We start from the raw sequence: 27,581 nt of genomic DNA on the forward strand, positions 1-27,581 counted from the left end.
AGAGTGAACTTGCTCTATCCTTTAAAAAAAGATAAGCCCGTGAAAACAATCCTGACTCGGGTAGTAAGTTACAAAGCAATGGTTGACTTCCTCAGAGTAATAATAATCATTTAAACATATCCGTGTTCTTCTGGTGCCGTTTGTCCTAAACATGGTGTGTGGGAGGAAGAGTGGAGTTGAAAGATGAAAAATTTGAAGATGAAGCTATGCCAAAACATTTCCACAACATGTTAAAAAGAGAGCTACTTTGCAATTACAGAAATGATGGCTTAATGGTCTTTTTAGCCATTGAAAAGAAAAAAAAACCCAACAAGATCATAGCTGAGAAAAGGCCCTTGGCGTTCAATGACATTCTTCTCAGGGTCAAGTACAAGTGGAGCCTGATTTAGTCATAGACTAAATGTAGCTGCAGTTCTGCAGTCCTCCCAAGTGTAATCTATACTAGTCATGCAGAGTGAGTGCTTTGCTGGATTCCAGCTAGGACTGCAGTGTCCTTGTTACGCGGCGAGGCTGCTCAAGGGTGCTAAAATGCTTACTTGCAGTTGTTTGAGCAGTTTCTGCGATGCCTGATTGATTTACTGTATCTGGAAGTTCAGACCTGGAAACCTGAGCAAGGGAGAATGCCTTGGCCGCGGTGGCGAAGGCTGGGTGTTGAGAGGACAGACAGCTGGCGGGTGACCTCAGGAAGATGACAAATGGGGGACCAGGTGCCCCCGATCATCCGAGAGCGTTCCCAGCCCCTCTGCTCGCAGAGGCGCGAGTTACGGAAGCACTGAAGGAAGGCTTCCTCTGAGCAAGGTTTCTAAGACGTGAACATTAACCTTTTGTTACCAGCTAAGTATGCAGGGATAAGGAATTCAAGCAGCTATTTGGGAAAGACTTTAAGCTGAAATTCTTTCAGTTTGAAGGAAAACAACAACAAAAATCATCAAAATGGTAGTGGTTGCGCATATTTTGGAGACGGCGAACATTTTGATGATTTTTTTGTTGTTGTTGTTGTTTTCCTTCAAACGCCAGCAGGAATGTGTGGTGCTGAGATGTACGGTGAGCAAATCGTTCACACAGCGTAATCTGTGACGGTGCTTGACTGACCTGCATGGAGCCATTAAAATGACTAAATATATCACTGGGAGGGAAGTGAGAGGTGAGGAAGCCCCCCAACAACTGAAGAAAGAAAAGTCAGCAAAGAACTGGTATCCTTTATAGAGCTGAAACACGTGAACAAAAAGAAATTGGGTAGCCTTTAGTTTTCCTTTGCTTGCAAAGGTTTAATGTCTTTGCAGGTTCTGCTTTCCATTTCCCATTTTAAGTGACAGGCAGTCACTTGCTAAAATGAGAACTTTCAGATAAATCACTTGTCTTGAATCTGCCCTGTAACAGCACAGGAATCTATAAACCAGTTGACTTAGAGCAGCTGAGAATATGCCTCCTTTTTCTGAAGTCTGCCTATTGGGGATTATGGTGTGCTCTAGCAGCTTCAGGGTTTTCTTTTTTTTTTTTTTTTAAAAAAACAAAACAAAACAAAACAAAACCAAAACCTAAAACAAACCCAGCAAAACAATTTAATCTCTTTCATTGCTTTAAGTTTTGAAAGCGCATTCAGGATTTCCAGCATAAGCTCAGATCACTGAATCTCCTGCAAAGACAGGAATGGCTGCTCTCTTGCATTTAGATTTTCTAAGGTTGAAACTGTTACACAAGTGATGCTGCCTGGTCAAATGTTAAGAGAACCTGATTAACTGTAGCATTTGATTATTATCAAAGGAAATACGCAGATGCCCATGGTGAATTCTGGGCTCACATGAGGTGCAAAATGTGTTTATCAAAACATGCGCTGGGTTCACGCACGTGAATTCTCATTGAATGTAAATCTCTAGCTTGCGTTAAGTCCTCAGTGGGAAAAAAGGCTGATTTAACTTGTTAACATTTTTAACAATATGCTTACAATCTCAACATATTGTAATTGGATTTGGAGTTCCTTCGAAGATGGATATAGGTCAGTTTGTGCTACTGAAGGGATTTATGTGCCATTTCAGAGTGCTTTAAGTCTGTAGTCTTTATGTCTATAGTTTCCGGTGCTTTAAGTCAACAGTCTGTAAGTCTATAGTCTGTAATACTTTGAGTTGCTAGTCCATCTCTGCGTGAAATAGTTGTATCAAGGCTGGTGCCTTCTTAGGTAGGACCCTACAGCGGATCTGGAACTGTCGAACAGTTGTTACAGTGGTGCCTGCAGAAACCCCTATGCGCAGCCTGGAAGTGGTATCCCAGCACCGCTGTTCAGCCTGCGGCACAGAAAATGTAGAAAATGCATATTAGGTCAGAGTAATACAAAGCTTCCTTTTTTCTATAAAACCTTTTTCATCATTAGTTTCCTGTCTTTACACTTTAAAACATCCACTTCTTTTAAAATTATATCAGACAGTTTCTGTGGGGCAGAAGGCATTTTTCCTTGTTCTTTGATCTTCATTTCTCCATGCTTTTTCACCTTACCTTCAGGCAATAGCATCGGCTTCTCAGTCACTCCAAAGGCAAATGCTTATCTCCCTGTTAAATAAACGCGGGTACCTGATTCTAGTCTCATGTCTGTTTAAAAACTAGAGCAGCAGTAGAATTGCAGTGCTAGGAAAATACTGGAGAACCAGGTGCTCTCTAAATTTTTCTTCCTTTAAACATTTTTTTTTACCAGTGGAAGCGTTGTTAGTTTTGTTTTTGGTTTTGTTTTTTGGGGTTTTTTTATGACACATTCACTTAAGAGCACTGAAGATGTATTTTGAGATAGCTGTCACAAGAAAATTTCCCTCCATTCCACCCCCCAATGTATTAGCTTTGCAGTGGAAATGTTTGGTCTCTGGAGTCTGGATTTCATCACAAAAAGAGGAAGTTTTCAGGGAAAGCAGTATGGGAAAATGTGATTCTGTTCTCTTCCTCTCAGCAAGGATGGCTTCTTTGACTTTGTGTCTTTGCATTTAAAGATCTTTTTACTGCGAGGTTCACAACTGTACTTACCAATGTCATAGGAAATTTGTAATAAATCTCTGATACAGGTAATTAGATATATCTTACAGTTTATGTATGTGTTTTACTGTTAGAAGAGGAAACAGTTTATGTGAAACATCAAATAAAAGTGCCTTAGTTTTTGTATTAAACACTCCGGAGATTCTTTTATTGGTCACTGCAGTAGCTGAATGGTAAGGAGTGAAGCTGCTGCTTTCGGAGCAGGAGCCCTGAGCCCTGAGATGCTGCCGGGTTCCTATTGCAGCAGCGCGTGTGCGGGTTTGGGCTGCCAGGGTATGAAATGTTTGCCCTTTGATATAACGGAGAAGAGGAAAAGAGGGAGGAATAACTCATCACTGATTTCTAGCTTTGGAGTCAGAACTGGCTTTATCAGAGACAGCTGTTTCAGGGCTGATATTACTTTTCTAGGCTCTTTTCTGTTTCCCTGCTTCAGTGTCAGGTAGCAGAGCTCTGTGCTGTTCCGTCTTAGCTGAGGTGTGCTGTGGCAGACCTGTTTTATTTTAATTTTAAAGAACTTTGTTTCACCACACGCAGTTGATGTCTGCTCCTGCCCAGAGACACTCTGACAGCTGTTGAAATAAATAGCTATCTAGAAGAAGCAGATGGAAGAGGCTAAAAAGAATCACTACAGGTCCTAGATTTCTTTTCTTGATTTTGTGTGTTGGTGGTTTCTTGGCTTTTCTACTGGGAAAAGTTATTTCTGGTAGAACAGAGTTCTTCACTTAGAAGACTAAAACTGGAAAATAAAAGTTCTAGGAGCCAGGAACTCAATTTTTTTCTCAAATCTTCATTGTAATAAATAGAGACCCACTAGAGTCAGTAGGCATCTGATTTTGAAGAATTTATTGCAAGATGAAGACTTTAACTTTTCTGTATTGGAAAGTTGATGGAAGTTTCCCTCTGAAGTAAAGGGGGATAAAAATACTCAAACATCACCTAAGTATAGATAAGTTTATTTCCAAACAATTCAAGCAAGCCCCTGGAAATGTCATCAATGGTAAAGTCACTTGGAACCAGAGGGTTTGCTCGTAATACCAACCATGCATTCAGCAGTCAATTCTGGCAGCTTCAGCCCCTAAATAAGCGAATGACTACGGTGTGTCTGGCGTTGGAGGCATAGGTGGTGGTTTTACAAGCACGCCGTAAGCTGCTACACCTGATCGCATGCTGGTTTGTTTGACTGAGAGGAACTTGGGGCATAGCTCTGCATATTGTGACGAGTAAGTGATAGTTCTGCAGCAGTCTCTTGGGGCATGGGTACGTGAAATGGGCTGAGCAAGTTTGTGGCGTGGAAAAGGCTGGCACTCATGCGACACCTTGGGGAACAATTTCTGCTCACCAAGCCCTCAGAAAACTAGCAAAGCTAAACAGTATGATTAATAATACAAATACAGACTGCCTTACTAAGCTGAATCTGAACTGGTGGATCTGCTGTCTGCAGTGGGATTGCTGGGGCTTCAAGGGTGGTGTTTATGGTAGCTCTCTTGTCTTTAGCGGGATTTTTTGGTAGGCAAAACTGTATTGTGGTATTTAGAGTCACTTTTCCTTGTACCCCTGCACTGTGGACTGCATTTGGTCTTGTCCTGCTGCAAGAATAACAGGTGACATAATCTGGTTAAAAATATATTCTCTTTCTGTCTGCCTTGGTATCTGTTGTATTTGGACCTCGCTATGCCTAGCAGTTTCTTGCTGTTCACACTCACTGCTGCAATTGTATATGCAGAGGCATAATATCCAGGGGCATTAAAAAACCCCAAACAACCAGCCCCTGCCCCCAGCTATTGCAGTGGGTAGCTGCCTGCCCCTTTGCTGGTGCTTGCAGCAAACCCCACACTGTGGTAATTTGTTGTCCGTTTTGACTTCCCGGTCACATTCAAATTAAGGTTATTAAAATGGTTATGCTTTATTTATCAACGAAATGATGTCTTGGTTCCTTGAGGCAGCCATGGACTTGACTTACTCGTTTCCAGGGGAGAATTTTCCCAATTCAACTATAAAATGCATTTTTCCCGTTTAGTCCTTGCTGTCCTGGAGAGTGGAGAAGCGTGGCTGGTGGTAGGTGCCTCGCTGCCAGCAGGGCTGGAAGCCTGACCTCAGGTGTGGTGCAAGGCCTGCAGGGGGTCGTGAGGAGCCTCTGCCGAGTTCATAGTTGTGTTAAAGTCGCACTGTATGTTGGAACAGGCTGTGCTGGCTGGTGTTTGGCAGGAATTTCTGATACCAACAATAGTGGGTTTGTTTTTTAAGATTTGAATATGACAGCAGTGCCCAAAGAGTGTCTGTTAAAATAGATGAAAGACTGCTTTTTGACTTTTGAGTATCAGATACGGGTTAGTCTGTGGAGGGATGAACTGCTCTTTCGGACTTCTACTTTGAGTATCATCTTCCTGTGTGTTGTGTTTTTGTCCTACCTTAGATGTTACAGTCTCAGAGACAGGGAAAGCCACACCATATTTGAGTATTGAATGAAGAACAGCAATGAACTCGGCTCATTTTATAAGCAAATTCTGCTTTGGCTGCATGGACCGACTGTGTGGTAGAACCGGTTCAAACAAAAGCACAGCTGAGGGGGGGAGCTCAGTTTTTACCTGCTGAGGGGCTATAGAGTAGCCCAGACCACGCATTCCTCAACAAAAAACAGGCCAGAGAAAATCCAGTTTCTTATGTGCCTGTCTCATCTGATAAGACCCCGTCTCTGCGAGGACGCTCTGAATAATGCATCGATAGCTCATCTTAAGAGACTTGGTAAATCTAATGAAAATACTGTTTCCAGAAAGGTTCAGGAATGCCGGGTATGCTACTGCCTTCCTAATGCTTTACACAATTTTCCAGACTGGAGGATTTTGCTTGCTTTCATGCAACCACTATTTATTATTTAAATGATGAATCTGGCGAATTTCCCAGATCTAATGTCTGCCCCATTACTTTCTGTCTTGGATACTGTGGGTGATCAGATGAGCAGTAAATCTGTTCTGAGGAATAGAATTACATTATCTTTTTTTTGTCCAACAATTTGTGAGTGATTTTTCTTTTCTTCACCCCCATAAAATACCTAATAGATCAAAAAAAAGTAAGATCTGTATGCCAAATACATGGTACTCCACATCTACCTCCACTAATACATCGGCAGAAATACCAGTGGAACTGCATTTATCTTGGGTAGATGGTAGAAGACAGTGTGAAATAATCCCAAGCACTGATACTTTCAGTTGGGTAGGGTTTTTTGGCTTGTTGGTTGGAGGTTTGGAGGGTTTTTTGGTTTGGTTGGTTTGGGATCTTTTTTAGCCTGGTTTGCTTGTTTGATTGTGCTGTCTCTCCGTCCTCTCTGATGGTTTCTGAAGTCTTTCCTGAATTGCTCTGAAACGAGACTGCCCTGTTGAGCAGTGGGGGGGGACATTTGCCAGTGGTCTCAGGTGTTACCATCTGACGAGCGGGTGTTGGGTCCTCTGGCTTTCAGAAACGGCAGTGCCGAGTGGCGCTGCGGCTGCCTGGGCAGCGGGTGGAAAGGCTCGGGAGATTGCACCCACTGCCACGCTGAACACCTCCGCGGAATTCTCCAGAGGCCCTGGTCATTCCTGATGAAGTGATGATGATATAGCCTTTGGAAAAGAGAAAACATGAAGGAAACCCACCCCCAGGAATGACCAGCTTGATTCTGACTGAGCCTCTGCACCAAGTGTGAATTACACCTCTTTCCTTGGAAACGGGAGGCTTTTTTTTTTTTTTCCCCACATGGTGATGAGAAACTAAAGGTCAGGAATGAGCCCCCTGAAGGCTCATGAAGAACAAAATACGATGTGTTTTAACTGACGTGAAAGGTTAATGGGGAAGATCAACATCCAATGGCTGCAGCTAAGGAAAGGGGGCTTGTTTGGGCAGAGCCTGGAGCGGAGCGTAGGCCTTACGGTGAATGGTAAGTGTGAAACCGTGGGACAGAGAACACACAGCCCTTTAGCCCTGCTCAAAAATAATAGTGCAGGCTTTTTTTAACTTCAGAGTTTAGTCTGCCCTCAGTAAAAACAAGTTACATTAAAAAACTGTGCACCAGAAAAAGCAAACCTCTTTTTCCTGGTTTCTGCTTATAAGATTTACAGGTACTTAAAATAAACCTATGAAAAACAGACCTAGTGTGCTGGAATTTGCTAACTAGTGAGAGCAATTACCTCCAGGTCCCAAGACCTAACAGAGCTTGACTTTTTGGAAATAAAACTTGGCAAGCGCTTCTTCCTGCTGCTGTTGTAAAGGTGTACATGAAAAGATGTGCTGACCTCTGCCAGAAACCCCAGGAATCCAGTTCAGAGAGATACTCCTGCGAAGGGCACGACCGGATTCAGGCAGCGCAGATGGGGATCGGTGTGGAAAAGCCGACGGAACATTCGCTTCTCATTGTGTGGCTTCAGTGTGGCAGATTCTTTGCAATTGCCTGGCGTACCACAGTAATTAAATGGGTCAAGAGCAGTAAGTTCAGATACTTAACAAGAAAATAAAGGCCTCACTTGACAGCCAGCAGCATGTCAGGCTTGTTTCACAGGAGTGAGGAGAATTAATGTGGGTTGCTGTAGTAAGAGTCGATCTGAGCTTTTTTGGCAATGATTATGTATTGCTTCAGAGATCACATATCAATTAACTATAAATGCTGTAATAGTTGTAAATCAGGCCTTCTTATGGAACTAATGCCCCAATTTCAGATGACCCAAAAAAAGGGAAACAATTGGATGGTCACATCCAGAGGGTAGTAGTCAACAGCTCAATGTCCAGATGGAGATCGGCGACAGGAGGTGTCCCTCAGGGCCTGTATTGGGACCAGTGCTGTTTAATATCTTCATCAGTGACATAGACGGTGGGATTGAGTGCACCCTCAGCAAGTTTGCAGACACCACCAAGCTGAGCGGTGCAGTTGACATGCCTGAGGGATGGGATGCCATCCAGAAGGACATGAAAAGGCTTGAGAAGTAGGACCGTATGACCTCATGAGGTTCAACAAGGCCAAGTGCAGGGTCCTGCAGGTGGGTCGGGGCAACCCCCAGTATAAGTACAGGCTGGGGGATGAAGGGATTGAGAGCAGCCCTGCCAAGAAGGACATGGGGGTACTGGTGGATGAAAAGCTGGGCATGAGCTGACAATGTGCACTCACAGCCCAGAAGGCCAACAGTATCCTGGGCTGCATCAAAAGCAGCGTGGCCAGCAGGTCAAGGGAGGTGATTCTGCCCCTCTGCTCTGCTCTTGTGAGACCCCACCTGGAGTACCGCCTCCAGCTCTGGAGCCCTCATCACAGGAGAGACCTGTTGGAGCAGGTCCAGAGGAGGGCCACAGAAATGATCCGAGGGCTGGAGCACCTCTCCTGTGGGGACAGGCTGAGAGAGTTGGGGTTGTTCAGCCTGGAGAAGAGATGGCTCCAGGGAGACCTTATTGCAGCCTTTCAGTACTTAAAGGGGGCTTATAAGAAAGATGGGGACAGACTTTTTAGTAGGGCCTGTAGCAATAGGACATGGATGGGGTAATGGTTTTGAACTAAAAGAGAGTAGATTCAGACTAGATATAAGAAATTTTTTATGCTGTGGGTGGTGAAACAGTGGCACGGGTTGCCTGGAGAGGTGGTAGAAACCCCATCCCTGGAAAACGTTCAAGGTCAGGTTGGACGGGGCTCTGAGCAACCTGATCTAGTTGAAGATGTCCCTGCTCGCTGCAAGGGGTTGGACAAGGTGGCCTTTAAAGGTCTCTTCCAACCCAAGCTATTCTATGATTCTATGATAGACTCTGCCTCTCTCCTTTTCTTACCTTTTGTTACTTATATATCACTAAAAGTAATGAAATCACATATTTGTTAATATAGAAATGTAAAATAATCCCTTGTTTTCTCTGGACTGTTCTATGCATGAGTTGAAAATGAAGTTTGTGTAATGAAATAAACATGATAGAAGTAAAATCTGAGATGGGATTTGAGTTTTATAAGACACTCTGGTTTGGAGGGTGGAGGTGGTTTCACACCAGCGTTTTGAAGGAAATTATTTGTCGTTGTCAGTATCCCTTCATCATTCCTGTCTGGGGGAGGGAGCTCATGTCTCCCACAGCAGTTGTAAAAGGCCTTTGGGAAGGATGAGATTTTCCTCCTAAAATGTTAAGGGATAAGTAACAAGAATGTTAAAAAAATATATTTTAAAATCCATTAAATGCATTCTGCGACAAAACAGGAGCTCTCTGCAGACCATCTTCCCTCGCAAATTAAGAGATGGGACCAGCTTTGCTGCTGTGTTTGTAGATTCCCTTGGGACTAAACACTACTAAAAGCGTTTGTCCCCTCCTGTCTGTGCCCGTGCCCATGGGAACCCGTGTTCAGAAGTGAGGACCAGACTCCGTCATGAGTTGGTACAAAGGGGCAGAGCTCACCCGAACTTGGCCACAGGAGGCAAATTCAGAGTCTCAGCTTCAGCGTCTCACCAACAATCACTCCGAAACGTTGCTCATGTCTGTGCGTTGTGGTTATTAGGTGCAAGAAATACAGTTTTAAAACTGTAATTAATCATTTCTAAGTAACCTCTTTTTCTACACGTTTATGGCATCAATGGGTACGACTGTTTATTATGTCTTACCTATAAAATCCGACCTGTTTTATATACTCTTTATGGAAACAGTGTACAGTCATAAATTAAAAGATGCAACTGTTTTGGATATTTTACTGGTGGTCCTGTATTTTCCTGCCAAAAGTGCAGCTGTTTTAGGTTTCTGGGGATAACATTATAAAAGGCTGTATGCGTTTTGCAAGTTTATGCTTGAATTGCCAAGCCAGAGGTGGAATGACTCAACCTTCCCAGGAGCAACATGTACCAAGCGATGAATCAAAACAGCTAGCTGAAGCTCAGTGGCTCACATGGCAACTGTGAAAAGCGGTTCTCATTTATGGTGTTTTACCTGGTGGTCAGAATTTGAGACAGTCATTGTGCGGAGCATGCTAGGCTACAGCCTGTGTCTGTCATCTGTCTTTGTATGTGATGAGGTTTGGTTGCAAAAGTAGCTGAGAATCTGGTCTTGGATCTGTCTTACGCGGGGTGTAAGAACTGCAGGGTTTACAGCATTGAATGAAACCATTCAAGCCCCCCTGAGCAGACACCTTTAATGGGAGCCCTTGGCCTGCACGGCTGGGTTTGAGCCCTCAGAGGGAGCTAAGGGCAGCCAAGAGCCTGCAGCGGTGCCGGCGCAGGTAGCGTGTTTCAGCGTCGACTCATCGGTCTGGCTGGTTTAGGTGGCTCTGCAAATGGTCGACGGTGCTTAATTAATCGTGAAGTTCAGAGGCTTCTTTAGCCAAAATGTTGATGACGGCCTCCTACAGATCTAACTCCCTGGTGTCAGTGGACTTCCTCCAGATAAAGATGGGCCCGGGAGCAGAAAGTTCAGCCCTGTTGTCATCAGAGCAGCCGCAGTCGGCTCTGGGGAGTGCCCAGCATTGGCTGGACAGAGCTGAAACCCTGCGATTCCTGCGGGAGTGCAGGAAAGCTTGTCCTCTGTTGACTTAGAAGGAACTACAGAAGCAGGGGGGAAACGCAACCCTACCCCTGGAGCAAGCACAGAAAATACAAACCAGTGAGTGTACTTAACCCTGCGCAACCTATTGCAAAGAGCCCGCGAAGCTTTTCAGGGCGCTGGCTGGGCAGCACATCTGAAGGCGCGTCGGCATTGTCATTGTTTTAACTAACGGAAGTTTTATACTGATACGTTCGTAGGTGGCCAGCAGTAGGCAGCTCCACCTCCTCGCTTGCTCCCCAAAAGCAGCCTCGACCTCACTGTACTGTGAACTACGCAGGTGTTTATTTCTGCTCTAAAAGAATGCTTCTCTTTGTTTTAGGTATCTCAACCACGTACGAGCCGCCTCTCCGCAGGATCTTGCTGGGGGCTACACTTCTTCTCTTGCTTGTCACCGAGCCTTACAGGATGCTTTCAGTGGCCTTTTCTGGCACCCCAGTTAGCCAGTGGGCATCAGCCGGTGATCAAAGGACACCGAACGGAGGGAAAAGCCAGTCAAGCCAGCAAAGGTTGGGTAAAATTGCTGCCATCTGCACAACGGCTAAGCTGCAGACACTTTTCTGTGTAAAACCAGCTGTGTTTAAGTGTTAAAGGAAAAAAAAACAACCCATCTGCATGAGAGCTTTGTAAAATGGTAGATACATTTTTGTGGAGGGGGAAACTCGTTAGTCATGTGGCACTTTGCTGAGGGAGGCTGAAGCAATAAGCCACATCTAATGGAAGATGTGAATAACTCAGCTGTATATGTTTGAGGTTTAAAGAAATACACTTGTAAATTTTTTTTAAATAAAGACAGACTTTTTTATTGAAGTTTGTGGTTTTACTCTTATTGCAGGGTTTTATTTGCACAAGCATTTAAATGCCATTTTGATTATAACATTTAGTGTTATATTCAATAATACTCAGGCCTACATTTTCTTCCCATAAAACTAGTTTCCCCAGTTCAGACAAGTGGGTTTTTCCTCCTGCCAGCTGGACGAGATGAGAAACCCTGGAACTATGCTGACACAACTCTTATGCAGGATCCTTCCTGATATCACTTGGTTTTTACCTTTGTCTGGAAGACAAATCTTCAGCTCAAAGTCTTTCAGCTTTCTTCCTCTAGAAGCAATCTAAGAAGCCTTGATAAAAGGCTCAGTCATTAGTCAAAACTGGTTTCGTTTTTTTCCTGTTTAGTTCTGTTTGCAACTTTCCTGTCACACATTCAGGAGCTTCTTTAGGCAGGAACATCTCTTTTTCTGGCTTTTGGGATGACTCTTGCCACTCGATCCGCTGCTTTGACATATTCCTTCCCCTCTCCTTGTAGTGGAAGTTCTACTTAATTGCAGCAGAGATGGCCTTCCAGTGGCAGGATTGGTCTTCACCACGATTATGTATAAACTGCAGCACACTGGAAGCTGCCAGGACAGCAAGTGCCCCTGGAGTAAAGCCTGGAGCACGTTTTATGGGTCACCCGTTAATAGTTGTTGAATGCTGTTCTGAGGAGTGGACTAAATGAATGTATTTTTTCTATGTCATAATGAAGAGGGTAATAAGCTTTCTTCCAGACTTGGTGCTTCCTTTATTAAGGAAAGTGGAGGGAGGTGTCAAAATTTCCACTGCCCGTTCTCTGAACTCCTGTTGTTTGTGCCCAGGATAGTTGCCGACAGGTAGCCTTACACAGAAGGGGGAGGCGTAGAAGAGGTCGTAGCCTGCAGAGTACTGCTCCCTGCCAGGCACAGGTGGCCTGGCCTGAGACACAAAGCCTCTGGCTGCCACCACTGCCTGGCTGATCGTTTTCCTAGCACACAGAAGCTGTGGGAGTTCATTCCCTCCGCCACAGATGCCTGACAGCCTGTCTCCTCTTCCCCAGTACAGGATAGCGGCAGTCCTGCTGGGATTCTGATCGGCACCCTAGGAGGGAGTGGCAGCAACCAGGGGGAGTCTGTACTATTCAGGGCTCGCCCAGGCTGGTGAAGATACACCTCACCCATCATCCGCTTTATATGCAGTTTGTAAAGCCTCACGTCATTGCCCTAAGGCATGCAGAACTGCATATGCGTATTAATATGTATCATTTAAATACACTCATGCAGCTTGCGTGTATGTTAGCTATCGTTTGCTATTTCATGTGGAAGGGTTATACACAGAAGTGGCAACTGCACAGAAATATGGAAAAACCCCTGGTTACGAGTATAGCTACACATACAATCCATTGACTGGCATCTAAACTAAAGTTGTGCTGCTAAAATAACAATGGGATTTGATCCTTACGCGAACAAAACTTTTAAGAACTAAAATCCTTCCCTGCCGTGGGATACTTCAGTCACATGCTGAAAATGAGAGTTATGTAGTCGACTTGCTTTACACAAAAATGGTGATTAAAGCCAGGTTTTGGTGAGTGCAGTAATGCCAAGAAGCCCTAGATTTGGACTATGAGGCAACGCACACAGTCAAAGGGACCTGCAGTCTGCGGCAGTGCAGGCAGGTGCGTTAGCACAGATCATAGGGTGACTGCATCATTCCACAATGGCAGAGGGCCTTATCCCTACCGCAGTGTTCATGGAGGGCTCTGAAAGAACAAGAGCAGCTTTCAGTGCTTATGGGAAGCCCAGAGGGTCACGGTAGGAAGCATGCGGTGGCGTTAGACAATGTCACAGGCAGCAGAGACAGCATCGCAGGCCGGAGGCAAGAGTCCAGCGCTTGCTCTTAAGGGGAGCAGAGACTGGTAGGGAGTGGAGATGATGTGCCTGTCATTGACAGCGAGGACAAACAGGTTAAAGCTGTTGCGATACCATTTTAAAGGCCAGTGGAGGAATGCTCAGGCTGGAGTGCCAGGCCAGGGAAATAATCTGTACGGCAGCTTTCAAGATAGTACGAGTGAGTCACGATTTTTTCCCCCCGGTTTGATAAATGCAATCTAGCAGTAACCAAGCTGTGAAGGCTTACTGAAAAGCACTGGCTGTGTAGCCAAGGGAAAGGCTACAGCATAAAGCCGCTGAGCAAAACAAATCTACAGGCCTTAATGGCTGTTTGGGTGAGAACCAAGACATCGGGTTGCTGGCCCCAGTGATGGAGCCACAGCAGCAGAGCCAGGGAGGGTGATGGACATCTGGTCACTGAGTTGCTAGGCGTGAGCTCCGAGCTTGGACTGAAGGAAAATATCTGAAACCGAGAGGGCGATCTGAGTTCTCTGTCCAAATAAACTATTTGTGGTTGACATTGCCCAACAATAGTTTGGATGGGTAAGAAAAGGAAATCAAAGGCAGAGGCTTTTTGAATCCCTGCAGAATACAGGCAGCCCGTCAGAGAGATGGCCCAGGGACTGCAGCAGAGGAGCAGTGGGGGAGGCAGGGGAGAGCGGGAAGAGGGCAGAGGCACAAAAGCCACAGGAGGACGCGGCTGCAAGACGAGACGACTGTTCAGACAGGTAGTGGTTTTCAATCCAGCATTCAATGCAAGCGTTACTTAATCTGCAAATGGCATTAAAGTCTTTCCTGCTTTAACGGTGGGCAAACACTAAGTTAGGAGTCAACCAATCCCTAACTAAATCTCAGTGTTAAAAAAGAATTTATTACTCCAAAAGCCTAGGAACAAGTATATACGGCTATTTGGGCCTTTTTGTATCTTGGGTAAAGTTTTTGAAAGGTTATCTTGCTTACACCACAGTTGTTTGTACATCTGCTAACAAGTAACCCAATATTCTTAAACACCAAAACCGTTTGTCAGAGAGAATCCAATGCAAGGGTTACGTAAATCATCTTGCTACTCAACAAAATATAAAAATCTGTTTTCGCCACAAACCGCACAATATCAAAATGACACAGCAGAAAACTATCCCAGTCTGTGTCACTGAATTATCACAAGGCGTGAAATAATAGAGAGCAGGAAAGTACCAAAACACCTTTATTACAAAAAAGTGAAGTTTTATTTTTTTATAGTAACAACAATTTCAATCTGCTTATTGGTCCCACAATTTAAAAAAAAAAAAAGGTTAACACAGGAAGCAAGGCTCACAAAGGAAAGCTGCAACGTGCATTACGCATCTCAGCACCTGAGATGGGTAACACAGGTTCACTTCAAATAATTCAAGGGGTAAACCAGAGGTAACCTAGGTATACCTTACGCAGACTACTAAGGTAGTTACCATAACTCTAGTCGTCAACTCGGTAACTTTTCTTCAGAAAAATCTTTGCTGGTACACAAACGTTTAGAGGCTGGTTTTGCTGGAAGAAGGTTAGAAAAAGTAAGTTATTTAATGTGCAGTAAACAGAACTAAACCACAACCCATGTAACACTTACGGGATTTAACAGGAAGAGATGACAGTTAAAATCAGGATTAACAGTCACAAATGAAAACTGTTACAGCAATAATGGGGGGGGTCTTTACTAAATGCCAGAAAGGACTTTCAAAAAACCTGTAGTGAGCTACATTTTGACCTACATCTCAGTGCTTCCCAACAACAGTGTAAAAATATGTTTCATGGCCTTAAAGCTTTATCAAAACCTCCATTCCTCTAGTTCATGTAACTGCAGACGGAAAGCCTCCCCCCTCCTCTCCCCTCGTCATGGATTGCAACGCCCGAGATCACTGAAACCAACTACCTTCTATGAGTACTTCAAGAAATGACCAACTATGAAAAAAAAATCAAATTCAACATTAAAGGATATCCATTTCTCAATTAAATTGTACAGAACTGGATTCTGCTTGATATAGTGACTCCAGACCTAAACTGAGTCCATGCAAGCATAAGGGACCAGTCACTTGGAAGTACGCCACTCTACCCTGGGTGAAAACGAAGCTCCAGTTCTTAAGTTAGCTAACAGAAACGCGTCCTTGATGTTAGATACCTCATCCTCCCCCAGTAGCAATCTGAGGCATAAAGGTCTGGTTTATGGCCTGTGGGATGATCCTATCCAGTCCACCATTTTTTCTATGGAGGCTCATGCTGGGATCAGAGGAGCGGGCCGCTGTTACTGAGAGCGCATGAAGCCCTGCAGCTGCTGCACACATGCAGGCACTCAGTCCTGCCGCCTACCTCCGCACTCACAACCAGATACAGAATCGCTGTCACACAGCTGAAGTGGCCCACAGGGCTGACAAGGTGGGACCAGCATGAGACAGCAAAAGGTGCAGCCTGATATCCAAGTGCCGCGTAGGAGGCTTGTTCCTTACCTTCATCAGGACAGGGCCTCTTGTACAGTACATCTGCTGGAATCTGGAAACTGATGCACAGCATCTCCTTGTTTGGTGCAACATTTCTAACCAGGTAAGTAGAACAGCGTCCAGCCAAGGAGGTTCCCAGCGAAGCTTCTGCTCGTTCTTGAATATCTTTGGTGGGGTCATCATGTTTGGAGAAGCCATAGCAGTGCACCGTGGGAAGGCCAGCAGTGCTGCACGGCTCTCCAACCAAGAGATGCCTGAAAACATCTAGAAATTCAATAGCCAAAGCTGGCAAATTCATGACTATATGAAAAGAGGTTTTCTGTTCTTCTTTCAGAAGTGGGAGCTCTTTACTTAGTTCTTCTCTTACTGGCCCCAGGAGGAAGTCCCTGCCGTCCATGTTGAACACTTTTATTTTGTTGTCTACTTTGTTTAGTTTGCAGTTGTGCAGAAGCCAGCTGTAGGATTCAGGATTGAGATCGTTTGCAAATACACGGCACTTTTTCTTTGCTGCTGGAATAGCAAAAGGTCCAATCCCAGCAAAGACATCAAAAAGGACATCACCGGGCTTTAAAAGCTCAACAATACGGCCGTGTTCTGTGGAAAGACGTGGGTTCCAGTAGACTTTGGAAAAGTCTAATTCATATGCAATATTATTTTCTTTGACCTGAAAGTCCAAAACATTTGTTTAAGCCTCCGTGTTCAAATTCCAGGCATGTTTAAGCATTATCAGTAATTAAGACAGCTAAAATCCGAAGTGCTTTATCAAAAAGTAATGCATACATTGACATTTGTCCCATTAGCAGCACACATGAATCTTGTATAAACAGATCTACTCGTCAGAAATAGCCATAAGGAATGTCAATCCAGATGGCTGGCTTATGCATGTCTCAATCACCAGGTGGAAATAAAGCAGCAACTTAAAATGACCATAAAGAAAAATATCTGAGGCTTTTCAAGAGCTTTGTGGCTAGCTGACAACTCCTTTATTGAAAGCAGACCTTAGGAAGATGCCTCAAGCCCTCCTTAGCAGAGTCCACATAGTAAATAAGTGTCTGAGAATGATACCGCACAAGAATGGCAACAGTCAGCCAAATTCAAAACCACTGGGAGCCAATTCTTCAGTTTGAAAAAATAGTGTGTTTTATCTCTCAAGGTGACAGAGTCTGGAAACTGATCCAAATGCAAACTTTGGGATGACCACTATCTTAAGAACAGACCTAAAAAGAAACAGTACTTATTCGGATGAGAGTGGGATGCAAGATAATACTCACTTTGCACCACCACACTTGAACTGTGTGACTCCAAAGTAAAGCAACTTTGGATCCAAATCGCTGCGTCATTTGCTTTGCCAGCAAGAAACATACTGAAGTGTATCTGTACTCCTGGGTGTGTTAGATGTATGCTTAATGAGCTAATACCATCTGCATAACATTTGATTATTGCTGCTGCCTTGACAATTCAAATGCCTTCTCTGTGCATGTACAGGATGTTCTACCAAGCTATTCAACTTTTAGAAAAGAAAACGTTCTATTACCAAATAAAAAAGTACAAAACTGCTAACAGTTAGGAAAAATATTTTTTGGTCAAACCAGTGGCCAAGTTTCCAACTAAAGACAAGAAACCCTACATGAAGAATACTTGGCAGTTACATAGTGCTTTACACCTGAAAAATGTCAAAACAGAAGAGATGAGGTTTGTCTTGCTGCTGACAGAAAGGAAAAAGGCATAGACAAAATCTTGCCTACGTTGCAAAGCCAGTGAGATTTAAGAACAGTCTTACGTTCAGTACCAGCCACCATACAAGGCTTGGTGAAATTAAAAACCAGCACTTTCTTAGATCAAATCCACTAAATATTTTGGGTTTAGAGTGAGAAATACCCCTCACTACAAGTTTGTAATTAGTATCTCTGTAAGAAAACTTTACTTCAGGTCTTTCACATATCATTAAAATCTAGGCCGTAAACTTGAAAGAATATGTATCTTCATGATCTCTGTGGCTGTGAGTTTGGTCTTGGCAGACCAGGAAAAATGAACATAGAATGTGCAAAGGAATGGTCTTAAAAGCATCTCTTCATTACATCTTTCCAGTAGATGCCTTTGGGTTTTAACATATTAAATTACAAATAAACAGGGGGAAAAACCCTGTACCTTGGTTACCAGGTTGCTCTCTCCAGCGAGCACTTCCATTTGAAAATTTCTGTATGTGCTGTCAATAATATTCGTTTTATTCACTACGCAGGTGATTCCCGGATTCTTGTCAATTAGAACCTGGCCTGAAAGAGAGGGCAAAGGTATTCTGGTTAAGGGACTACAACCTCTTAATGTTCTACAAGAGATACAAACACTGCTGTTTACAGTTAAATTAACAAAAGTAAGCATGTACTAGAACAACCTTCCTCTAATGATTCAGGGTTGCAGATGTGACATCTTTCTAAGGCACGTACTTTGCCTTGACCCAATGCTCAGTAAAGTGAGACCACAATTACGGTAAAAGGAGAGAACTGTGCCTTCTGGGCACAGCTACAGCATCAGCACAAGGCTATTTAAAGTCAAAATACGAAACAAAGTGCCCAAAAGTTTTCTTTGTACAATTAATAATTTACCAGTAGAATAATTGTTAAAATATGGTTTTAACAATATACAAAATATATGAATTACTTTTTTGAGAAGAGCTGTTTTACCTACCAATCAAATATCTGTACGGTAGCTGATGATCTCTAAGATTCAAATGAGCTATGTGACCAACACGGCTAAATCCAGAAGTGACTTCTTGACCTTCGGGAAGGACTGCTCGTAGGATCTCCTCCGACTTGAAATTCTCATAAGTTAGCTCCAAGTTATACTTGGACACCTCAGGACAAACATTAAGCTGTTTTAATACCTCTTGTTCCGCTTCTCCCAATGAGAATTCTGGTATTTTATGAGGATCCAGAATAACAAGTCTACTGTCCTCATCTTCTGTATCCTCAACCACACGCTTTAGACCAGGACGCTGTAGTACTGTATGTTTTAGGGACTTCAGCAAAGTATTTACAATTTCTTTCTTGACTTTAAGAACTGGAACAACAACTGTCCTTTTAAAAGCTGCTCTGTTGAGTAGTGTCATCCCACGCACTCCAGGATGTGGTGAATAGAGTTCTAGATTAGCTTTATCAGTTTCAGGCATTGTAAAAAAACTATTTTTTTTAACTACTACAAAGCGTGCAGGTATTGTGCCAGAATATTGTGCCAATAGCATCCAAACTGCTGGAAATGATGTATTTGATGCAGCTGTCCTAAAATGATTAGTTTTCAGTAGTCTGGCAGAATATCCAAATCTCCATAAAGTCCTAAAAGAGAAATTATTCATTTTATAGACATTATGTAATCATTCCGTTAAAAAGGCTGCAAATCATACGGATTTGCTGTTCTCATAAACTAGAATTTCCATCTGTACCAAACAATCCACAATAGTTTAGTAAAGCTCTTTATTATGAATTATATATTACAAATTTCTGTTCTTTCGCAAATCTATTTTTAGACTTAAACATTAACTAATTTTAAGCAGTGAGATAATCCCCCCCTGCCAAAACACAATGACCTCTCTTTGTTCTAATAAACGTGATATTAATCCCAGTACGCCAAATGGAAACATTTTTACTGTCGTGATCCTACTGTTGAATTCCTTCTCTCCCTGATAAAATTCATTACCAAGCAGTGGTTGCTAGAAAACACTTATTAGCAATAGTGGTCATAATCACTCTTCATTAATTTCTGCCTCCTATACCCCAGTGGTAAGGAATTACACACTCCATAGTGCCTTTGCTCCACGAACCGCATGCCAGAAAGACAATGAATTAAATGCAGAATTCCCCTAAAGATACAGGGGAAGCATTAGTAATGTCTGTTCAAGTGACTGAACCCTCTCCACAATTCACAGGATGCAGTCTTGAAAAGTAGCTTTATGCTTCTCTAAATGGTTTCTTCCACTAAAGCCAGTCCAAAGAGGCCCAAACTTTCTGATTCAGCATCAGCCACTCCTAGGCAGGAACCAATGATTTAGATAATGCGTGAGGCTGACATTTCTCCTGACTTCTTGGGAAGTTTGTTTTAAGATAGGGCAAACTAGCTCTGAAAGGAAACCGGTCCTCTTGCCTGCCTCAGACATCTACACTCCGACTAGAGGCCACTGCCCTCCTTTAGGGTAACAAGCCGTGCCGTCTCTTCAAAAAAGGAGCTGTGCTTGACCCTTAGCAGAGCTGGCCCTGCTCCCATCCTCCCTCCCCCACAAATCCCAGCTCCTCGCTGGGACTCCCTACGTCTCCAAGCCAGGTCATTTCCCTACACCAAGTTTTTGGCAAAGCACACCTCCTTTCCCTGTTGACTCAAAAATAAACATTACATTCTTCAAGTCTGCTACAGAGGAGAAAGCCTTCATCCAGAGACCAGAGCATCCCAGTGTTTTTCTTAGGCATTCCCCTTCTCCCTAGCTGGAAACTGCTTGCCTAGTTTGCACGGGCTTCTCTGTACGAGTAAAGCCTGCAAGATAAAAGCCACCACGCTGGGTCTGGCTGGAGGTCACCGCAGCCATCCTGTCGCCAGAGGACTAACATCTTCCCAACGTTGTCTCTAGAAACACCCGCCTTTCCCCCCGTAACCGAGGTCCCGCCAGAATCCCCGTCTGCCCCATTCCTCCCCCAGAGTAATCTGAGGTGAAGCAGGGGCGGGAGGTGCTGCTGGAGGGCTGCTACCCGCTCCGCCCGGCCGCAGCTCCACAGCGGCCACCACGCACAGACACCCCCGGGCGGGTCGCAGAGGCGCCGGACAGGCCTCACCCGGGGAAGAGGGACGCTCATCGGGGCGGGGCCCTGTCCTCTCCCTGAGGGAAGCACCGCTGGCAGCCGCCGCCTTAGGCCCACCGCCGCCTGGGCCTCCCGCCGCTGGCCGGGGGGGGATGGTACAGGCCCGACCGAGGGCGGCGGAGCCGGGGCGGCCGCGGGGAGCCGCAGGCCGCCGCCGTGGCCGCGCCGTCGGCATGGCTACCGCTCCCGCAGCTCCCTCCCCCGCCTCACCTCATGCCGAGCCCCGCCGCGCGCGCCGGCGCCCTCGCACGTCATCGCCGCCGTCACGCCGCGCGCGCCGCACCGCTCCCTGTGGCCGCGCCGAGGGGGAGGGCGGGGCTGGTGCGGCCGCCCCGCCCCCCGCTGCGGCCCCGCCCCCCGGCGGCCCCGCCCCCCGCTCCCCTCAGAGACGAGGCGGCGGGGCGCGGGGTGCCATGGCGCCGCCGCCGCGGGGGGCCGGGCGGTTCCTGGCCGAGCGGGGCTGGTACCTGTCGGCCCGCGAACAAGAGGAGGAGGACGACGATGACGACGACGGGGAGTCCGCCCCGCTGCTGCCGCCGCCGGGCAGTGTGAGGGGGCGGCTCGGCGGTGGGGAGGGGCAGCTCTGAGGGGAGCGCCCTGAGTGGGGGGCTGCGGCCTCGGGGTTGCCCGGGCCCGCTCCGTCGTGGGGCGGCGGGCGCCGGGCGCCGGCTCGGCTTTACTTCACTTGCCTTTCCTTCCCCGGGTGCTGTGTCAGGGCGATCCCCGTCGCCGCGACTTGGCGGCTTCCCGGGCCGGGGGTGCTGCGGGGGCGGTTGTCCCCGGCCGTGCTTGGTGCTGGGGAGAAGTCCGGGGAGCGCGGCCCCGGTGGGGGGAGGGAAAGAGGGGACGAGACCTCGGGCTCAAAGGTCGGGCGGACCGATGCAGTTCGGCGGAGAGTGGACGGGGCCGTGCGGGAGGGCTCCCGGGGGGGACGCACCTGCCAACGGCAGCGGGAAGGGCCGGTCAGGGACGCAGGAGCACGGGGCAGCGCCGGGGCCTGCGAAGCTGAACGTCTGGTCCTGGCGGTTCTGCTCCGTGCGATGCTTCGGTTGCAGAGCTCTTGGGAGCGCTGCTCTCCCCCTCGGTGCTGTTGCGAGCAGGCAGGGATAGCCTGATTTTAGGCATAAATCTTGCCGCTCTCTTCTTGTGCTCTAGTATCACCGTACTCAAAGGTTGAAGGCATCTTGAGATCCTTATGACACAGCGTCGTGTTACTTCATGTGCACGAGGGTTTATGTGGTCTTAGACTGAGAAAAGAGGTTTTTCTGATTTAGATCAAGGGACGAAAAGTTGATTGTTTCTCCCTCCCTTAAATTTCCTCCTATGAAAGACCAAAACACCTCTAGTACTAATTGTACTTTGTTCTGCCGTTTTCACAGAATCCTCAAAATCATGGTTCTTCCTTTGGTTTCTCAGTATTTAATTTAATGAATGCAATCATGGGAAGTGGGATACTTGGCTTATCCTATGCTATGGCCAACACAGGGATTATGGGGTTTAGGTAAGTTTTTGGGTTTTATGTATGCTTATTTTTAAACTGGGCTTGCAGTTTTGAATGGAACAGAACTTGATTACCAAGACTTCTGTGCAAAACCTGAGGGAGAAGTAAATAGCTTGTGCTTTTCAGCGTTACTGAATAAGGTCTTCCCTTTTTGGTTTAGTCATTGAAATCTGGCCTAACATAAGTACTGCTCAGACATTGCATTAAATTGCCACATGGTGGCAATTTCTTGGCCATTACTCCTAATAGATTAATATTTACGTTTCAAAGCTGCTGTCTCCTTTAGTTCTAGAAATGGGCCTTCTGGAGTAGGATGGCTACATATCTGAAAAATGTGCATCAGCTTGTGCTTTTGTTTGCACTTCTGCTCACTGTACATACAAACCTATCAATAACAGGGCCTAAATCACCAGTATTGTCACATTTACAGTTTTCTAAGCATTAGATTCACTTCATTAGAAGATACATACTTGTCTGTGTAGACGTATACACACAAACTCCTATGTTTATGTCCTCTTTGTAATCCCTCAGGCCTTTACCCTGTATAGTGTGTGATGTGCTTTGGTGAACAATGTAAGAAGCCCTGGAACTTAGCAAGTATTGGGAAGGTCAGAGGCCAGATGAACCATAGTCAGCAGATATAAGCTATAGAATGAGGAAATCTTGTCATGTGGTAGCTTACTTCTTGGAAAAGTAGCATTCTTAAAGACAGAAAGCGCATTGTACTGTGAAAGTGCTTTAATTCTGAATATTTTGGGTTTTTTAGTATCTTGCTGCTGATCGTTGCCAGCCTTGCTTCTTACTCTGTATTTCTTCTGCTCAGTATGTGTACTCAGACTGGTAAGTGGAAAGGATTTATTTCTGAAATACTTTCTCACCTATATCACAAAGACATGATCCAGTATAATTATTATAATTAACAGCCTGTTAACAGATAGCTGTGTCTGATTCACTGATGTTGAAATATTTAGCATTTTTAACAATTACTATTTGCCATTTAAAAATACGGTTTTGAAACATCCTATGGCAAGTCAATGCCAAACTGACTGCTTTGTAGATTTCCTGTTTTAATTTTTTTCAAAATGCCTGTCTGATCTTTCTGAAAAGATAGATGCTGTATTTCTGTAGCAAAATTATTTTGGTGCTGGCTGAACCATGCTGCTTCAGTGTGTGCTGTTGCTTCCAGTGAAGGTTTAAGAGCAGTGAAATATCAGACTTTCATTCTTATACTTGTAATATATATTTTGTTTATGGCTTGAAATGGATACCTTTCAGGTTTTGTAAACATATTGTAAACATTGGATTATCATAATTCTCATGCCACTTTACAGATGCAGGGTTTTACAGCATTTTTGGTACTGAATGAGAGGTCATATTGCAGTCCTTAGAAATTATAGTGCTTTAAGAACATTCAAACAGTGGATTCTAATATTTGCAATCTATTCTGCTAATGTTTTGTTTCTTGCTTCTTTTAATTGTTACTGAAATAACTGACTAGTTCCTTGACTTCTCATACACAAAAGTCACGTTATAGCAGGAGGTCTCCATCTCTTTCTGTCACCTGGTTATTGTTTCCTTCTCATCTGTTTTCTTCTCTTTTCAAAGGTGGTGGGAGAAAGCTTCCGTTTCTTTCCTTATTGGCTTTGTTTTCTATAGCTAGCTTTGGTCTCTCAGATGATTGCTTCCTGATTCTTCTTAGATCTGCTGCTCCTGTCTTCACCTGTTGAGTGATCTTCATACATTCTTAAAAAATATTTTTCAGAGGTAGGGTTACTTTTATGGTTGATATTGTTGGCTGCTTGATGATTTGGGACTAAGTCTTTGGTAATTTTTTTCCCCTCTTGGAGCTCTGCTTATTAGAAAGGAGTTGGAACTTGAAATAAGTAGCTAGAAAGATACATAAGAAGCAAAAAAAAAAAGAGGGAACTTGAGGTAATTTTTTGTGATCTTTGTTTACCTCTTATTTGAGGCTGAAAAGTTCTGTATTAAATAGGCAGTAAGTGGTATTATGTTGTTGTCTGGTAAAATAATAATTAAAGAGATCCTTGCAAAAGAACTACTGGTGGTGGTGGTGGAAACTAAGGATTTAAGCTTTTTGAATTAAGAAGAGTCTCAGTGTTACGAACTTAAGCGACCTAATATAGAAAAATGGTGTAACTCCTCAGTTATTGTCCAAAGGCAACATTCCACCTCAGGATAGCATTTTTTAAATACACAGAGCTGAAAGCAAGGAATACCTCTGAAATGAGAGGACGAAGTATTTCTCTTGTCTGAAACTTGCACTTTAGGTGATAACTAATTATTAAATGTAATGTTGATAGGTAATACTAGCACCAGGACTATTACCTAGATAAGTTTGCTGTATTTATGGCCTTCTGTGTTTTGATTTTTTTAATTTTTTTTAATAAGATTTCTCTCAGATTATATGTATTATAATTCCTGTAAACTATTGAAGTAATTACATGTTAGGTAGCTTTCCAACTTTTTCCTTGGAACGTTGTCTCTAAAAAGTGAGAAATATAACCTGTTGTGCCTTGACGAAGTAAAATCTGTGTACATGTTTGCTTCTAGCATAGATAATTGAACATTTTTCTTTATAAAACTTACATGCCTTTGTGAACAGTGTTACAGTATTAAGCTCAATCCATGGCAAGGAATTGGAAAAAAATTTCAGTAGTTTTACATTAAAAAATGAGTTAGAAAAATTTAGTAGGTGGAAAAGAAAAGCCTTTGAAAGTGTTTGTAAACTATTCATTCAGGTTTTCAAATGATAAAAGTAGTCCTAGGAAAGAGCTGGCATATGAAATACCTTCTGAGAAGGAAGCTGTAATTTTAATTCCATTTTAAATAAAGACCAGGATTTCTTAAGCACAAGCATTTTAGTTCTATTTTAAAAATAAAGAAGCGTCTTCAGTTTGGTCTGGACTTTGACAAAATCAAATTATTTGTGTAGACGAAAAGCCTTAGCAAAACTAATATTCCCAAGTGTCAAGTGTTAGATTTGGATTAGTTTAGTCAATGTTTTCTCCTGGTGTTAATTCAGTACGACCTACATTGTTTTGGGGTTTGGGCTGACAAAGGCTAAGCTTACGCTGTAAAGCAGAGGAATTGGGAATTTAAGTGGGATGTACTTTGAAGTTTCGTGGCTTTTTTTTCTCTTTATTTTATGAGTTACTCATGAGTATTGCTTGTACTTTACTTGCCAATTTCACTTTGTATTTAAATGGATAATTTCCATTTAGTGTTAATAACGCAAAAGAAGTCAATCAGGCAGAACTTGTTTATCTTTATATCAATGGTATTTAATATTTTATTCCATGTATTCTTGAAATTATGAAAGTAATGTGATTAAGTATTAGGGCTTCCCAGTGTTCACAAGACTAAATTGATTACAGAAACAGAATTACTATATAAAACATTCCAAGGTTTCATCTTGCTGTTTTGATAGTGTTTGGAAAATTTTGTTCTCTTTGTTGGTAACTCCTCATATGTGTGTGCTGTGTATTTGTTCCCATGTGGTAAAAGCAATTCTCTCCTAAATGTGTTTAACATTTTACTGTTTTGTGTTTGTTTTGTTTTTTTTTTTAATGCCATTGGAGATGGCCTTCTAAATTGCTACATTTTTTTTTTCTTGTGGTCAACAACTTTATAAATAGAAATCTAGGAAAAATACAGGGTAAAATCTAGTAAGACATATTTCTTGTTTAATTATACCTGTATATAACTAGTATCAGTGTAATGGCTGATCTAAGAGACTAGTCCAGGTTTATGCTGAGAATTGACTCTAGCTAATTTAATTTTGTCACTTCATTTATTTTGTTATAGCATGTTGGTGTCAGTAGTAGAGCAGAATGTGAAACATTGCCCTTGAGAAAATCATATGAGAAAATTAATGAAGTTTTTTTGGGGGTGGTGGTGTTTGGTTTTTTTATTGTTGGCATTTTTTGTCCTCTGGAGCATTGATCTGATTGTGTGCAGAACGTCAGTGAAATAAAAATGCCTAAGCTTGGGCAGTTGGCAGTCTGAGGCTCCAGTCCCGACATCTGATCTCTGTGAACTGCCTGTGTCTCCCATGTCTTGTTTCATTTACCTCAGTGCTGGGACTTCACTCAGGTGTGAAGGTCTCCCCCCAGCAGCTCAAATTGCAGGGCTGGGCCCTAAATTAAGATGTGACAGAAGTAGAAGCAGTAGTGTACCAAGTAGAACCAAGGAAGAGAAACCAAGTGTTTTGACAGTAAAATTATGTGGGTTTTGGGATTAATTTTACCCTTTGAGGCATTTACAACTGCGGACCATTTTATTATATACCAAGAAAGCGAGTGGTATTTCTCAGAAAACTTTCATCTTTTTGATATTGCTTGAGTTTCTAATAACAAAATACAGAGCAACAATGAAAGACTTTAATATGACTTCCTTTTTTCTGAGAAGGGATTGGTTTGAGTTACCGGCAATATTAGAAGTGAGCTTCAGCTAAAGCTCAACAAAAGCATACAGGAAACCACAGGCTATTTTAATGTGATTATGTAAGTCAGGTGCAGGTAAGGGCAGGATTTTTGTTTTGTGTGTGGTTTTTTTTTTTTTTAATAATAGATTTCAGCCAAGGAAGGTGTTTACCTTCAGCTGTCTTGAAATAAATAGTGATGATTTTTTTTAAAGCTGGCAAGATGGTGATTGATGTTTATATTCATAGAAAGATGAAAATGGATCCTCTGTTGCTGTCTTCATTTAAAAAAAAAAAGCATACCCTTTTAACAAATAAAATATGGGAATATCATATCTAATTGTTGAGTCTAATTTGGTAAGTCTTCAACTATAGTATTACTTGCAAAAAATCTTTGGGAGAAAGCAATTTGCTATTAATGTGTTATTATTTTTAAAATATTACTTTTTTAATATTAAATTAAAATTAAATTTCTGGAGAGTCTCTGAATGGTTGATCATACAGCTGTATTTTGTAACAGTAATACAGGTGTATATGAAAGCTATTTTGTAAATAAAAAGTACTATAAAATACTCTCTTAATTCTGTCCCGAATTATGTTAATTTAAAAAGGAAAAAAAGGCAAAGCTAGAGCTTTCAAGTGATTTTCAAGCTAGGAATACTTTAGCTTTTTTTTTTTTTTTTTTGCCTTACTAACAGCTGTCACTTCTTATGAAGACCTTGGCCTATTTGCATTTGGATCAACTGGAAAGGTGAGTATTTATTTTTACCTGTGTATTTTCATTCTAGTCTCATGCTTCCGATATACAAGTGTTCTTTGTGTAGTAAAGAGATATGAATGAAATAAGCAGTAAAATTCCTATGTCCTAGTATACTGAAAAATTTGCTATGTCCTGAAGCTTTTTGCTACATTTCAGTTATTGTGTCTGGTCTGTGGAAGGCCAAACTTCAGGTAACTGTAAAATAGACATTACTTAAATGCAAGATTTTGCGCTACTTTCCTGTCAGTGTATTAATTTTTCAGTTGTATATACATATATATGCTCACTGGCATTATTGCCAGGTTGGCTCAGCAATCCATTTCAGGTTTGTCAGAGTTCCATCGTACCTTTGCTGTAAACTG

At 43.3% G+C, this 27,581-nt stretch overlaps 3 protein-coding genes across 9 annotated transcripts in view; 2 read left to right on the forward strand and 1 right to left on the reverse strand.

Moving 5' to 3' along the window:
- The window catches only part of MNAT1 (MNAT1 component of CDK activating kinase), a 127,228-nt gene extending 115,888 nt beyond the window's left edge, over positions 1 to 11,340 (forward strand). Inside the window, exon 8 of the mRNA XM_074583706.1 lies at positions 10,853 to 11,340. Within this exon, the coding sequence (XP_074439807.1) occupies positions 10,853 to 10,973 (121 nt within the window). The 3' untranslated portion in view covers positions 10,974 to 11,340. The remainder of the gene's footprint in view (positions 1 to 10,852) is intronic.
- On the reverse strand, positions 11,314 to 20,851 carry TRMT5 (tRNA methyltransferase 5). Of its 4 annotated transcripts, none has more exons than XM_074583699.1 (5): positions 20,728 to 20,851; positions 18,362 to 19,005; positions 17,825 to 17,949; positions 15,686 to 16,340; positions 11,314 to 14,735 (listed from the first exon to the last, which is right to left on the reverse strand). In XM_074583699.1, the coding sequence occupies exons 1-5, from the start codon at positions 20,730 to 20,732 to the stop codon at positions 14,671 to 14,673; spliced, it is 1,494 nt and encodes a 497-aa protein (XP_074439800.1). In that variant the 5' UTR covers positions 20,733 to 20,851; the 3' UTR covers positions 11,314 to 14,670. The 4 variants fall into 4 exon arrangements, with proteins under 4 accessions (XP_074439800.1, XP_074439801.1, XP_074439798.1 ...); XM_074583700.1 differs by lacking the exon at positions 20,728 to 20,851 and adding an exon at positions 20,491 to 20,725 and having other exon boundaries at positions 11,315 to 14,735; XM_074583697.1 differs by lacking the exon at positions 11,314 to 14,735 and having other exon boundaries at positions 15,332 to 16,340.
- Positions 20,852 to 20,881: 30 nt separating this feature from the next.
- The window catches only part of SLC38A6 (solute carrier family 38 member 6), a 41,641-nt gene continuing 34,941 nt past the window's right edge, over positions 20,882 to 27,581 (forward strand). For all 4 annotated transcript variants that reach the window (XM_074583705.1, XM_074583703.1, XM_074583704.1 and 1 more), the window contains exons 1-4: positions 20,882 to 21,065; positions 21,897 to 22,018; positions 22,785 to 22,858; positions 27,158 to 27,210. In XM_074583705.1, the coding sequence (XP_074439806.1) occupies positions 20,931 to 21,065; positions 21,897 to 22,018; positions 22,785 to 22,858; positions 27,158 to 27,210 (384 nt within the window). In that variant the 5' untranslated portion in view covers positions 20,882 to 20,930. The remainder of the gene's footprint in view (positions 21,066 to 21,896; positions 22,019 to 22,784; positions 22,859 to 27,157; positions 27,211 to 27,581) is intronic.

This window comes from Larus michahellis, chromosome 4 (genome assembly GCF_964199755.1).
Source record: "Larus michahellis chromosome 4, bLarMic1.1, whole genome shotgun sequence".
Taxonomy (NCBI): Eukaryota; Metazoa; Chordata; class Aves; order Charadriiformes; family Laridae; genus Larus; species Larus michahellis.

Excerpts from the sequence above, each read along its gene's own strand:
- TRMT5 (XM_074583697.1), bottom strand. Across the intron at positions 17,950-18,361 it reads ACCGTACAGATATTTGATTG|GCCAGGTTCTAATTGACAAG; the intron begins GTAGGTAAAACA and ends CCTCTCTTTCAG. Across the intron at positions 16,341-17,824 it reads AGAGCAACCTGGTAACCAAG|GTCAAAGAAAATAATATTGC; the intron begins GTACAGGGTTTT and ends TTGGACTTTCAG.